The 14,677-nt window shown below is 40.3% G+C and overlaps 1 protein-coding gene across 17 annotated transcripts in view; it reads left to right on the top strand.

Moving 5' to 3' along the window:
• LOC120529466 (putative POTE ankyrin domain family member M) overlaps positions 1-14,677 on the top strand; it is a 232,022-nt gene that overhangs the window by 198,456 nt on the left and 18,889 nt on the right. For all 17 annotated transcript variants that reach the window (XM_039753296.1, XM_039753292.1, XM_039753282.1 and 14 more), the window contains one exon: positions 4,993-5,049. In XM_039753296.1, the coding sequence (XP_039609230.1) occupies positions 4,993-5,049 (57 nt within the window). The remainder of the gene's footprint in view (positions 1-4,992; positions 5,050-14,677) is intronic.

The following is a 14,677-nucleotide window of genomic DNA, read 5'->3' as shown; positions in this document are numbered from 1 at the left end:
TTTTTAAATGATAGTTTTTATTATTTAGGGAGAAAAAAAATCCATATATATACACACTCACCTAAAGGATTATTAGGAACACCATACTAATACGGTGTTTGACCCCCTTTCGCCTTCAGAACTGCCTTAATTCTACGTGGCATTGATTCAACAAGGTGCTGAAAGCATTCTTTAGAAATGTTGGCCCATATTGATAGGATAGCATCTTGCAGTTGATGGAGATTTGTGGGATGCACATCCAGGGCACGAAGCTCCCGTTCCACCACATCCCAAAGATGCTCTATTGGGTTGAGATCTGGTGACTGTGGGGGCCATTTTAGTACAGTGAACTCATTGTCATGTTCAAGAAACCAATTTGAAATGATTCGAGCTTTGTGACATGGTGCATTATCCTGCTGGAAGTAGCCATCAGAGGATGGGTACATGGTGGTCATGAAGGGATGGACATGGTCAGAAAGAATGCTCAGGTAGCCCGTGGCATTTAAACGATGCCCAATTGGCACTAAGGGGCCTAAAGTGTGCCAAGAAAACATCCCCCACACCATTACACCACCACCAGCCTGCACAGTGGTAACAAGGCATGATGGATCCATGTTCTCATTCTGTTTACGCCAAATTCTGACTCTACCATTTGAATGTCTCAACAGAAATCGAGACTCATCAGACCAGGCAACATTTTTCCAGTCTTCAACTGTCCAATTTTGGTGAGCTCGTGCAAATTGTAGCCTCTTTTTCCTATTTGTAGTGGAGATGAGTGGTACCGGTGGGGTCTTCTGCTGTTGTAGCCCATCCGCCTCAAGGTTGTGCGTGTTGTGGCTTCACAAATGCTTTGCTGCATACCTCGGTTGTAACGAGTGGTTATTTCAGTCAAAGTTGCTCTTCTATCAGCTTGAATCAGTCGGCCCATTCTCCTCTGACCTCTAGCATCAACAAGGCATTTTCGTCCACAGGACTGCCGCATACTGGATGTTTTTCCCTTTTCACACCATTCTTTGTAAACCCTAGAAATGGTTGTGCGTGAAAATCCCAGTAACTGACAGATTGTGAAATACTCAGACCGGCCCGTCTGGCACCAACAACCATGCCACGCTCAGAATTGCTTAAATCACCTTTCTTTCCCATTCTGACATTCAGTTTGGAGTTCAGGAGATTGTCTTGACCAGGACCACACCCCTAAATGCATTGAAGCAACTGCCATGTGATTGGTTGATTAGATAATTACATTAATGAGAAATTGAACAGGTGTTCCTAATAATCCTTTAGGTGAGTGTATATATCTATCTATCTATCTATCTATCTATCTATCTATCTATCTATCTATCTATCTATATATATATATATATATATATATATATATATATATATATATATATATATATATATATATATATATATATATATATATATCTATATATATATCTCAAAATACCCGCGCTTGGCAGTGGGGAAGTAAAAAGAAAAGGAAACATTTTAATAATAACTTAACATGATTGACAATGTAATTGTTTTGTCATTGTCATGAGTGTTGCTGGCATATATATATATATATATATATATATATATATATATATATATATATATATATATATATATATATATATACTATCAGGGATGCCAGGGGCAACGACCCGGCCGGGACGCCGTGAGGGACTGGAAGAAGGTCAAAGCCCACCTTGGATCACGTGGGGGCCGCCTTCCTGGTTGCTTTGGGGACCACGGGTTGAGGGCATGGAAGCCCTACCCTGTAGGGGCCCGTGGTAACCGCCAGGAGGCGCCCCAATGCCTTGGGGACCTGTTGCCCCAGCACTTCCGCCACACGAGGAAGTGCTGGGGGGAAGACTTTGGGAGACAACCGGGGAGCTGCCGGGAGGACAGCCGGCACTTCCGCTATGCTGGGGCGTGGCCAAGGGCGGAATGCCGGGAACACCTGGTGCTCATCCGGGAACTATATAAAAGAGGCCGTCTCCATTTATTCAGCACTGGAGTTGGGAGGAGGCAAGACGAAGCACAGAGGAGGTGTGGAGGCGGCCCAAAGAGAGGTATTTGTGGCCAGGACTGAGTTATTGGGGGGTGTTTGTGCACGTGACTGGGTCTGAGTGACCAATATCTGGGTGTGAGTGACCATTATTTGGGTCTGTGTGACCAGTTTATTTGTTGTAAATAGTAAAAATAAAATGTGTGGTGGTGATTACAACATGTCCGCCTGTCTGTGTCCGGGTTGTGTCCACAATATATATATATATATATATATATATATATGTGGCATCCGGCCGGGGCGGGAGCCCGGCCAGGACGCCTAGGAGGACCGGAGGAGGGATTGTGCCTCCTCCAGACCGTGAGGGGGCGTTTGCTCTGGTTATTTTGGGGGCCTCGGGTAAAGGGCTTGGAAGCCCAGCCCTGTAGGGACCCGTGGCCACCGCCAGGCGGCACCCCGGTGCCTGTAGAAGTCTGGAGCCCAGCACTTCCGCCACACCAGGCGGAGACAGGGGACACCCGAAGGGCTTCCGGGTGCGCAGCCGGCATTTCCGCCACACTGGGGCGTGTCTTCTGAGGAGTGCCGGGAAGCAGCTGGAGCCCATCCGGGTTCCTATTTAAGGGGCCGCCTCCCTCCAGTCATTGGTGGAAGTCGGGTGGAAGAGGACGGAGCTAGAGAGAGGACGGGAGGCGGCCAAGAGAGAGGCATTTTGACTGTGTGGCCTGGACATTTGGGGGAACGGTGCAAGAGGCACTGGGACGTGGACTGACTTCCTTAGAAGGTTGGCGTCCTTCAACATCTGCAATAAGATGCTGCAGATGTTCTACCAGACGATTGTGGTGAGTGCCCTCTTCTACGTGGTGGTGTGCTGGGGAGGCAGCATAAAGAAGGATGTCTCACGTCTGGACAAACTTGTTAGGAAGGCAGGTTCTATTGTAGGAATAAAGCTGGACAGTTTCACATCTGTAGCAGAGCGACGGGCACAAAGCAAACTCCTGTCAATCATGGAGAATTCACTGCATCCACTGAACAGTGTCATCTCCAGGCAGTGGAGTAGCTTCAGTGACAGACTGCTGTAACTGTCCTGCTCCACTGACAGACTGAGGAGCTCGTTCCTCCCCCACACTATGCGATTCTTCAGTTCCACCCGGGGGAGTAAATGCTAAAATTATACAAAGTTATTGTCTGTTTTTACCTGCATTTTTATTACTCTTGAATTTAATATTGTTTTTTGTATCCGTATACTGCTACTGGATTATGTGAATTTCCCCTTGGGATTAATTATGTATGTCTGTCTGTCTGTCTAGCATTGTGTTGACTAGAAAAAGCATACTTTTATTCAAATTAATTTTGAGTCCATATATCTTTTGAAAATCTCCTAGTGCTTTTGGGACTGCTGGCATGGAATTTTGTGGGTCTGAAATATGCAGTACCATATAATTTTTTTTTCTGTTGAAGTCCTTTTGTGAAAGTCCCCTTTGTCTGATGCATTTTTAAAGTAAACAGCCAATGGCTCAATGTTGATTGCAAAATGCAATGGTGATAGGGGACATCCTTTTCGAGTACTGTGTGCTAGTTTGAACTAGTCTGAAATAATGTTGTTAATATGAACTGAGTCTACTGGACTAGTATAGAGTAATTTGATCCATCCACATAAGTTTAGACTGAACCCAAATTTGTGCAATTTTTAAGGTAGTCCCTTTCTACCATGTCACTAAATCCAAAGATAGTAAGATCCCTGGGTTGTTAGATTTAATTGGTGAATATACTGTATTATATTAAACAAACATTGAAGATTGGAAGATGAGTGTCTGCCTTTAATAAATCTAGTTTGGTCCTGTGATATTACAGAAGGAAGCTCTTTTCTCAATCTTTATATCTAGAACTTTGGAGAGTATCTCAATGTCATTATTCAGGAGTAAGATTGATCTGTACAATTCACATTGTAGTAAGTCCTTATTTTTCTTTAGAAAGACTGAAATTAATGCATGGTGAAAAGTTTGAGGTAGAACTTTGTTGTTTTTAGCTTCTGTAAACATTGCTAATAATACTGGAGTTAACTTATTTTTAAAATTTTTCTTACAAAATCCCACTGGGTAGCCATCGCTGCCTGCTGCTTCCCCTCTTTTGAAGTGAGTTCATAGCACCTAGTAATTCTGACAGTGTCAGTGGTTTATCCAGCACTAAGAGTATCTACTGTAGTTGTGGTATCTGTACTGAGAGAAAGAACTCATTAGATTGTGTCTTACCTAATTTTTTTATCTTAATTGATAATTTTAACAAAAGTAGGATCGAAAACAAATCAACCCCTCACCCCTGAGAAAGAGAGCATGACCAGCAGAGTACAACTTAGCTAGTTAAAATAAGTATAGATGAATTAATTAGTGAATCAGAGCCATCAGAGAGTCTCAATTACCTAATATCCATAATGTTCTTTCGCTCTAATAAAGTTTGCCTCTCACTTCTGTTTTTCCCTAACATTTGTCATAACTGAAGTCCCATTTCATAAAAGTTGCTATGGCCGGATATACTCAAGCACAGAAGGAATTAATTACAAAAGTCTTTTTATTTATTTAGGCAAATTGTCACTGTATATGAATATGGTGTGTGGGTGAGAGTGGTCCTTGTGATGGACTAGAGTCCCACCTAGGAACATTTTCAGTCTGTTGCCCAGTCCCAATGGGATAGCCTCTGACTCCCGCAACTTCGAAATGTTATGAGAATTTTCTAGAACCTACCTACTGTACACTGTCGATTGAGGGCTACAAAACTTGCAAAGCCCTCAGAAGCATCTTAATGTTACTTACACAATGCGTATACTTTCTTCATATCTTTCATACATTTACACTGAGCATGTGAAATTGAGTCAATATGTATTATCAATCAGTAAATTGTGAGAATCTTTAATTTTCCTGAAAATTGAAATTATGTTCTGTGTAGCCATGTCTAAGTGACTTTTTTTAATTAAAATCTGCAAATGATTAATCTGTATCTATTCCTTTTACATTTTTTTAAAGGAAGTAGAAACACCAGAGTGCTTTCAAATGCCTCAATACCAGAAGAGGGAAGAGGAGGTATGCATGTATAATTAATTTTAGTTTTCAATTGTGCCTCATCATTTTTTTTAATTTTGCCTTGACCATGGGTTATATACAGTATACTGTAGGTATGCTGGTTACACAAATCAGTGTTAGAATGAGGCGTGCAACTGATCATTCATCATTCTACATTTGATTTGGAAAGCAATGGCATCTTGCATGTTTAAAATAAATACATCCTTATTAAAATGTTGGCTGTAGTGAATGAAATGGAGGCAAATCTTGTCACAATATTTTATTTATTTTAAGGTTTTGTAACCAACAATGTTTACATGAAATGAAAACAGATTGCTTATTGGGAAAATAATTTTAAAAACTTAAATAATTTGGCTGCACAAGTATTTTAAATATGCTACAGATATACAAATCTATTACATCATAAATGTAATAAAGATGTATTGTTTTTACTAGTTTTTACTATTCAGTTTATCTTTAGCGTTCTATCTAGAAAAATCTAACTTGCCACAATATTAGAATTCCATGTATTTTTCTAGATATGCCTCAGGCTGTTTGTCCATTTACATGCCTTATTGTAAGCAGTATTTAGTTTATAATAATAACTAGCAGAATACCCGCGCTTCGCAGCGGAGAAGTAGTGTGTTAAAGAAGTCTTGAAAAAGAAAAGAAAAATTTTTAAAATAACGTAACATGATTGTTAATGTAATTGTTTTGTCATTGATATGAGTGTTGTTGTCATATCAATCTATCTATCTATCTATCTATCTATATATATATATATATATATATATATATATATATATATATATACACTCACCTAAAGGATTATTAGGTACACCTGTTTAATTTCTCATTAATGCAATTATCTAATCAACCAATCACATGGCAGTTGCTTCAATGCATTTAGGGGTGTGGTCCTGGTCAAGACATTCTCCTGAACTCCAAACTGAATGTCAGAATGGGAAAGAAAGGTGATTTAAGCAATTTTGAGCGTGGCATTGTTGTTGATGCCAGACGGGCCGGTCTGAGTATTTCACAATCTGCTCAGTTACTGGGATTTTCACGCACAACCATTTCTTGGGTTTACAAAGAATGGTGTGAAAAGGGAAAAACATCCAGTATGCGGCAGTCCTGTGGGTGAAAATGCCTTGTTGATGCTAGAGGTCAGAGGAGAATGGGCCGACTGATTCAAGCTGATAGAAGAGCAACTTTGACTGAAATAACCACTCATTACAACCGAGGTATGCAGCAAAGCATTTGTGAAGCCACAACACGCACAACCTTGAGGCGGATGGGCTACAACAGCAGAAGACCCCACCGGGTACCACTCATCTCCACTACAAATAGGAAAAAGAGGCTACAATTTGCACGAGCTCACCAAAATTGGACAGTTGAAGACTGGAAAAATGTTGCCTGGTCTGATGAGTCTTGATTTCTGTTGAGACATTCAAATGGTAGAGTCAGAATTTGGCGTAAACAGAATGAGAACATGGATCCATCATGCCTTCTTACCACTGTACAGGCTGGTGGTGGTGGTGTAATGGTGTGGGGCATGTTTTCTTGGCACACTTTAGGCCCCTTAGTGCCAATTGGGCATCGTTTAAATGCTACGGGCTACCTGAGCATTGTTTCTGACCATGTCCATCTGACCATGACCACCATGTACCCATCCTCTGATGGCTACTTCCAGCAGGATAAGGCACCATGTCACAAAGCTCGAATCATTTCAAATTGGTTTCTTGAACATGACAATGAGTTCCCTGTACTAAAATGGCGCCCACAGTCACCAGATCTCAACCCAATAGAGCATCTTTGGGATGTGGTGGAACGGGAGCTTCGTGCCCTGGATGTGCATCCCACAAATCTCCATCAACTGCAAGATGCTATCCTATCAATATGGGCCAACATTTCTAAAGAATGCCTTCAGCATCTTGTTGAATCAATGCCAGATCTGAAGGCGAAAGGGGGTCAAACATCGTATTAGTATGGTGTTCCTAATAATCCTTTAGGTGAGTGTATGTATATGTATATATATGTATATATGTATATATATATATATATATATATATATATATATATATATATATATATATATATAAATATAAATATATATATGAGATATAGCAAAATGCCCACGCTTGGCGAAGAAGTAAAAAGAAAAGGAAACATTTTAATAATAACTTAACATGATTGACAATGTAATTGTTTTGTCATTGTCATGAGTGTTGCTGGCATATATATATATATATATATATATATATATATATATATATATATATATATATATATACTGTCAGGGATGCCAGGGGCAACAACCCGGCCCGGACGCCGTGAGGGACCGGAAGAGGGTCAAAGCCCACCCTGGATCACGTGGGGGCCGCCTTCCTGGTTGCTTTGGGGGCCACGGGTTGAGGGCATGGAAGCCCTACCCTGTTAGGGGCCCGTGGTCACCGCCAGGAGGTGCTCCAATGCTTTGGGGACCTGTTGACCCAGCAACAGACCTGTTGCTTCCAGACCAGGAAGTGCTGGGAGGAAGACTTTGGGAGACACCCGGGGAGCTGCCGGGAGGACAGCCGGCACTTCCGCTATGCTGGGGCGTGGCCAAGGGAGGAATGCCGGGAACACCTGGTGCTCATCCAGGAACTATAAAAGGGGCCGTCTCCATTCATTCAGCGCTGGAGTCGGGAGGAGGCAGGACGAAGCACAGAGGAGGTGTGGAGGCGGCCCGAAGAGAGGCATTTGTGGCCAGGACTGAGTTATTGGGGGTTGTTTGTGCACGTGACTGGGTCCGAGTGACCATTATCTGGGTCTGAGTGACCATTATTTGGGTCTGTGTGACCAGTTTATTTGTTGTAAATAGTTAAAATAAAACGTGTGGTGGTGATTACGACATGTCCGCCTGTATTCAGAAAAATTATTTAAAAAAACACTGTTCGGTTAATGTTTTGAAAATGATGCATGTGCCCTGCCCAGGATTGGTTCCTGCCTTGCGCCCAGTGTTGGCTGGGATTGGCTCCAGTAGACCCCCGTGACCCTGTGGTCAGATTCAACGGGTTGGGAAATGGATGGCTATTCCGACGCTGACTTTATATATTGAAGTTTTGACTTTATATATTGCAGCGCTTACTTTATATATTCCGACGCTGACTTTATATATTCAAGATTTGACTTTATATATTCCAGCGCTGACTTTATATATTCCAAAATATTCCAATGCCGTCTTTATATACTCAGGTTTTGACTCTATATATTTTTTTGGGAATGACTTTATATATTCAAGTTTTGACTTTATTCCGACAGTGACTTTATATAATCAAGTTTTGACTTTATATATTCGGGAATGACTTTATATATACAAGTTTTGACTTTATATAGTTAAATTTAATTTAAATAGAACGCCTGCCTGCCTGAATAAGTGACCCTCGCTTTGCTCGTACTTTTTTACCGTTAATTTAATCATGGCTAGTGGCGGAAAAATTATAAAATGGAAGGAGGATTACACTGAGTGTGGCTTTACCAAAACAATTATTGATGGCGAATCGATTATTCATAAAGCTTCAATTGGTGATCTGTTTTTCTGCGTTAACCTCATATTTTTTCATACTTCTTCTCAAACCAATGATCAATGTAATCTGTGTACCAGGAAATCATGCATTGACAGAAGTTCCCCTTTGCTGGTAATGCAAAGTGTGATTAAATGCGTGATTTTTTAACGCGTTATGGAGCACATGCATCGAAGCTCCTCAGCTGTGCTTGTGCTAAGAAAAGGAAACATTTTAAAAATAACGTAACATGATTGTCAATGTAACCTTTTGTAAGTAGTGCCTGGAGGATTTAGTGTGGAGAAATTGTAGAGACAGCGTGTGTATTAACTTTTGGATTTTTCTGTGAGTATTTTGTGGCAGCGTCACAAAATCGCTTCCGTAACACTGCGTTAGTTGAGCTCAGCTCAGAGCGAAATGAGGTGAATGGGAGGGGAGATGATGACGTGACACCCCCACCCGCCTTAACTGTCAATCCCCCACAAACACAGTCTCTCGGAATTTGCATAAACACAGCCCTTCACCTGCAATTTTAACTTAGTTACAAAGTGATCAAAACTCTAGTTTATATCCTGCGTCCTCTCATTAAACTTGTATCCCGCATTACCCGTGGGCATGACAAATGTCAGCGGCAGCCTGTCTATGAACTTAATTTAAACTTTAGGTTTACACCGTGCTTTGTTTCCGAAATAGCAGCACTCATGAATATGGTTGTATATGTCACTCGCTCGCTTCTTATTGTTTCGCTGCCTTCTCAATTATATAATGCATGTTATATGCAGCCCTGGTTGCTGAAAAGCATCCCCAAAACATGGTACTGCAACCTCCACATTATTTCAGTGGGATTGGTGTTTCTTGGTGCAGTGTTAGATTTATGCCACACAGACCACTTAGTGTTCAAGCCAAAATGTTCCACAATTGTCTCACCAGTCCACAAGACTTTCTACCACGTTTTTTTATCTTCCAAATGACATTTTGCAAATTCTTTTTCGCCACTCTTCTGTCTGTAAAGGTAATTTTTTGTTAAATGCCTTGGAGATTGGTGAGCTGTGAACATCCACTTCACAAGAATGACAAGTGCCATTCCTTATCACCGACTGAATTTAGAGTGACTTGACTGTGTGGCTGTAGTTTTTAGTTTTTTTTTAGTTTTTTTTTTGAGTGCCTACTCAGTGCCTTTGAGATGGTGTTGCACTCCTCACAGATTTGTACATCTCTATAATTCCTATATCTCCATGACTTCTTTTGAATGCTCTTTTGTCTTCATTTTGTTTTACTTTTTGGAAAATCCACACCATAATGTTAGGTCTTAATGAGAGACCTCATCCTCATAAATGAAGTGAAAACAGATAATCCTACATGGGTGGAAGTATGTAAGTTAGTTAGGGTCAGAAGGTGATAGACTTCACCTCTGCAAAGTTAGCCTTATAGTTACAGAAAGTTATGAATACATTTTAAATGTCACAATTTTTATTTTTTCCTTCTCACAAAATTGTTGAAAGCGCTTTAATTTGTTTCTTTGGTTTTGACATGATATACATTGTTTGTGGATCAGCCTGAAACATTCTTTAATATACTGTATGTTACCCTCAGTCACTATAGGTTTGTAGGGTAAACTCTGAAAATCACTTTGGGAACTGAATACTTTTTCAAGGCAGTGTACTGTGATGGATGGCTGGCGCACTTGCTCAGCTGGGCTGCATCCTTAATGGAAGGACAAAGGGAGAAAGTGTGGTTGGGCCATTATCTGCCCCGGATTGCTAGATGGCAGCCCCCCTTGGTTGTTGGAGCACCACGGATTCCCACCAGGCATACTGGGAGTTGGAATTTCGTGACTCAGCTCTGTTGGATTCCAGGGGCATTGGAAGTGCTTTTTGACCAAGCTTACAGGACATCGGAAGTTCTTCCAGGTGCAGTATAAAAGAGGATGGCTCCTGCAGCTCCAGAAACCAGAGCCAGGTGGAAGAGGGATGAAACTTGCTGGAGGAAGGAGGAGAGAGAGAATATGACACTTTAAAAAAATATTGCCCCCCACTTCATTTTGTTGAAACACATTTATCCACCTTAAACTTCCAGATTCGCTCAGGCTATGAACGCAGTACTTTCAGCTTTGCATCTACTACAGTGGTACCTCGGTATACATCCTTAATCTGTTCCAGCTCTTTTGACTTATACCAAACAGAACATATACCAAATTAAATTTTACCATAAGAAATAAAGGAAAATGATTAATCCATTCCTATGAAAAAAAATCCTATTGTTATTGGCATATTATACATTGATGGGGTTTTATAAAATAATTTAAACACTGCTTAATACTAAAATACATAAATACAAAAGCAATTAGATGAAAGAAATTAAAATTTAACCTCACTTTACTTTTTAATAACGTCTTTGTTTTTAACAATCGTAGATACTGTCATTCTTGGCATACGGTATGCAGCAGCCATGTCCAGGATACGCATGCCACCTTCATACTTTTCAACAATCAATTCAAATTTATGCGAATAAAACACAAAATCACGTGAAAATTCACATAGAGTTATAGCGTGGGTTGTTCACTGAATGCTAGCAACTGGCATACTGACGCTCATGGGCAATCGTGGCTTTGTCTTGAGAGTGGTAAACAAGGGTAGTGTGTAGTGTAGCGTATAGTGTTATATAGCACGCGAGCCATATTACAAACAAAGGTCTTATACCAAGCAAAATTTTTTCGTCCAAACAGGATGTATACCAAGTTGGACTTATTCCAAAGCGGACGTATACTGAGGTACCACTGTATATTTTTGTAAAAAAAGGTTTGTACGCGCTGATGATTTGCGCACATGTTCAGTCTCTCCCTGAGAGAGAAAGAGAGCGTGAAGGCAGGCAGAATGCACCAGGCTTGTTTTTAAAGAGACTGCAGGGTTAGTTTTCTCTGTTCAAGGTTTTCTCAGTGTTATTCAATGTTTTTATATTTAGTAAACTATTACACTGTGCATTCTATGGTATAATTAACTATTTTTGTGCTTAAAAATCTTTAAAATATATATATATATTTACATATAGCTCGTACGGTCTGGGATGGATTAATTGTATTTACATACAATCCTATGGGGGAAATTACTTCTGGTCACGACCAAATCGGGTTGCGACTAGAGTTTTGGAACGAATTAAGGTCGTGACCCGAGGTTCCACTGTATTAAGTTTAAAAATTTAGTTTTGAGTAAAACATTAAAGGGCATGGAAGGTGTATTTCAAGGATCTGTACTTCAAGAATGGTAAATTTACTGCAGCTGTTAATACTTTACTGTTCACCTGTTTGTTTTTATATGAGCTGTTTATAAGCTGCATCTTTATAGATTTTGATATTTCCCATCCACAGAAATTTCCTTAGAATAAATGGAAGATGATGACGGCAATGGATGTGCAAAAGAATCTGAGTGGCCATTTTATTAAGCAGAACTGTTTTCAGATTTGATATGTCTATTCTTATACAGAAAGTGCTATTTAAAATGGCTCATCATGTGCTCGATTCATGTGTTTGCACACATTTTCTAGTGTACAGTATATGAGGTACATTGGCAAGAAAACATCAGTAACAGTAGCAGTACTGGGTTTCCTACAATGTGTGGAATGAATTAATGAGTTGTCACTGAATATAAATCATCCATTCAACAATGATCCTCTGGTCTGAAATAGAATTGATGAAAGCAGCTGACAAAAAGCTAACATGTAATATAAAGCCTGTAGTCAAGTTGGGTAATGGTTCTGATGGAATAATGGCTGATTCCTCATTTATAACAAATTACATGTTGTGCAATGGCAGCCTAACCCAAATTAGTTACCTTTAAGGGTAAGCAATGCTCTTCTTAGATAAGGTAAGATTTAGAGTGTATTACACAGTAACCTTCCAGATTAGTCATATTATTATAACTATGTCATATACTACATATTGATATTGAAATGAAACTCTTACTAAAATGACCCATATCTATAGTGCCTGTAAAAAGTATTCTGCCCATTGGAGGTTTTCACATTTTACACAACATTGAATCACTGTGGATTCAACTTCAACTTTTTTTTTAAATGGAATACCACAAATAAAAACTGTTAATGTCAAGGTAAACCTATACCTTAAAGTGATCGAAATTCATTACAAATATAAAACACAAAATAATTGGTTGAATTAAGTTTTCATCCCTTTAATATGACATAGGTAAATTATTACCAGTTGGTTTTAGAAGCCACTTAATTCAGTGAAGATCTTCAGTCAATGTATTTCAATTGATTTTAGTTTAAATGCTATCACTTTGATGCTAAGTGATGCAATGATAAGTTGCTGGTTATCATAGCCAGCCTGTACACTGATACTGTGAGCTGTAAGCAGAATGAAGGCAGTTGACAGTTGATTCTGTGATTCATCAGGGGTGTGCTCAATGCTTGCATGTTCGGCAGGGTCGTGGGGGCCAGCAGCTGCAGCTGTCTGGCATCTGTTGGTGAAGAAAGACTCACTCATCTTGACTTTCCCAACAATGCCATGACCTTCATGGAGTCAATGGAGGCTCTGATAAGGGCTCACGAGAGACTGAGGAAGGAGTCCGAGTGTCTGGGCTTGTGAGGGTCATGGATAAAAAGCCAAGATCCTCTTGGGCACAGCCATCAGCAGTGTGTCTGTGTGCAGAGAGAATGTCGACCTCGTTGAGAGGTTTACATACCTCGGCAGCAATATTCATGTCTCTGGTGATTCTTCCTAAGAAGTCAGTAGACAGATTGGGTGAGCATGGGATATCTTGAGGTTGTTGGAAAGGGATGTATGGCACTCCCAATATCTTTGCAAAAGGACTAAGGTCCAGGTCTTTAAAGTCCTGGTGCTTCCTGTTTTGTTATATGGTTGCGAGACATGGATGCTATTCAGTGATTTAAGACAAGACTGGACTCCTTTGGTAATGGCCTCTTCAGAAAAAGCTTTTGTATTGCTGGTTTGACTTTGTGTTGAACGAGTGGGTGCTCATGGAGTCCCAAATGAGGCACATTATCTGCATTGTGAGGGAAAGTGAGTTATGGCACTACAGCCATGGGGTGCAATCTCCTCAGGGTGATCCTGCTCATAAGATCCTCATTGTTGAGGATCTGAGTGGCTGGACCTGGCCAAGGGGACGCCCATGTAATACCTGACTGCGACAGACAGATGGTCATCTCCGGGAAGTGGGACTGCATGTCTGCAGTATCCAGAGCCATTTCGTTGTGTGGTGGGTACGACAATGAGCTGTACCAATGCACGCTCCCTAGCCTGACCTGAATGTTTGCAATCTAGGCTGTGACGGTGGCTCATCTATCACTACAAAATTAAATATTGATACATTTATGTTACATGGGTTAATGAATAACCCATCATCTAAACATCACAACTGTTTTACATAAAATATATATACAGTATATTACATATATATTTCTATTTGAAAATTAATTGGGTTGGAGGGGTCTCCCAGTGAGTGGGTGATCGCCTATCTATGCCCAGCTTTGGTTACACTACTGCTGCACAGCATAGTGGTTGTTTTCAACAACTTTTTTCTCCACCAGATTTATCAACAAACAGTCATAAATAATCCAGATAATCATGACCACCAGACACCTTTAGACTGGGGTTACAGATAAATAAGTAACGAGGATGTGTAGGATTGTCAGCAGTTGTATGAAGCCGAAATCAAACATCTTTATCACTGGAACTTTCACATTTACATTTTCATCACTATTGTCGATTCAAGTAATGGTTCAGTTTCAGTTTTTTTTCTAAAAGCGGCTTTACGACTTTTTATTTGTATGCCATCATGTTTTTGGTTGAAGGCTCAGCCTTATACATGAATAATAAAGGCACTATACTGTTAGCATAAAGTGGCAGAATGCATAGAAATATTAATGATTTTTGAGCATGGTTACTGCATCCACTAGATGACAGCAGAATACAGTCCTGAGAGTTATTCAGTCTTACTGTAAAGTGAATCGTTTTCGTTATCTGGCTCAACTTTACTTACAAAGAATTCCAAGCTCGAGTCAGACTTGGACTTAACACCATGGGGCCTTTGAAGTCTTGGGATGTCCCACAGTGCAGCTCGGTCATCTGA

This window comes from Polypterus senegalus, chromosome 5 (genome assembly GCF_016835505.1).
Source record: "Polypterus senegalus isolate Bchr_013 chromosome 5, ASM1683550v1, whole genome shotgun sequence".
NCBI lineage: Eukaryota > Metazoa > Chordata > Cladistia > Polypteriformes > Polypteridae > Polypterus > Polypterus senegalus.
Note: the sequence above shows the minus strand (reverse complement) of the source record. Positions and strands in the feature narration are given on the sequence as shown.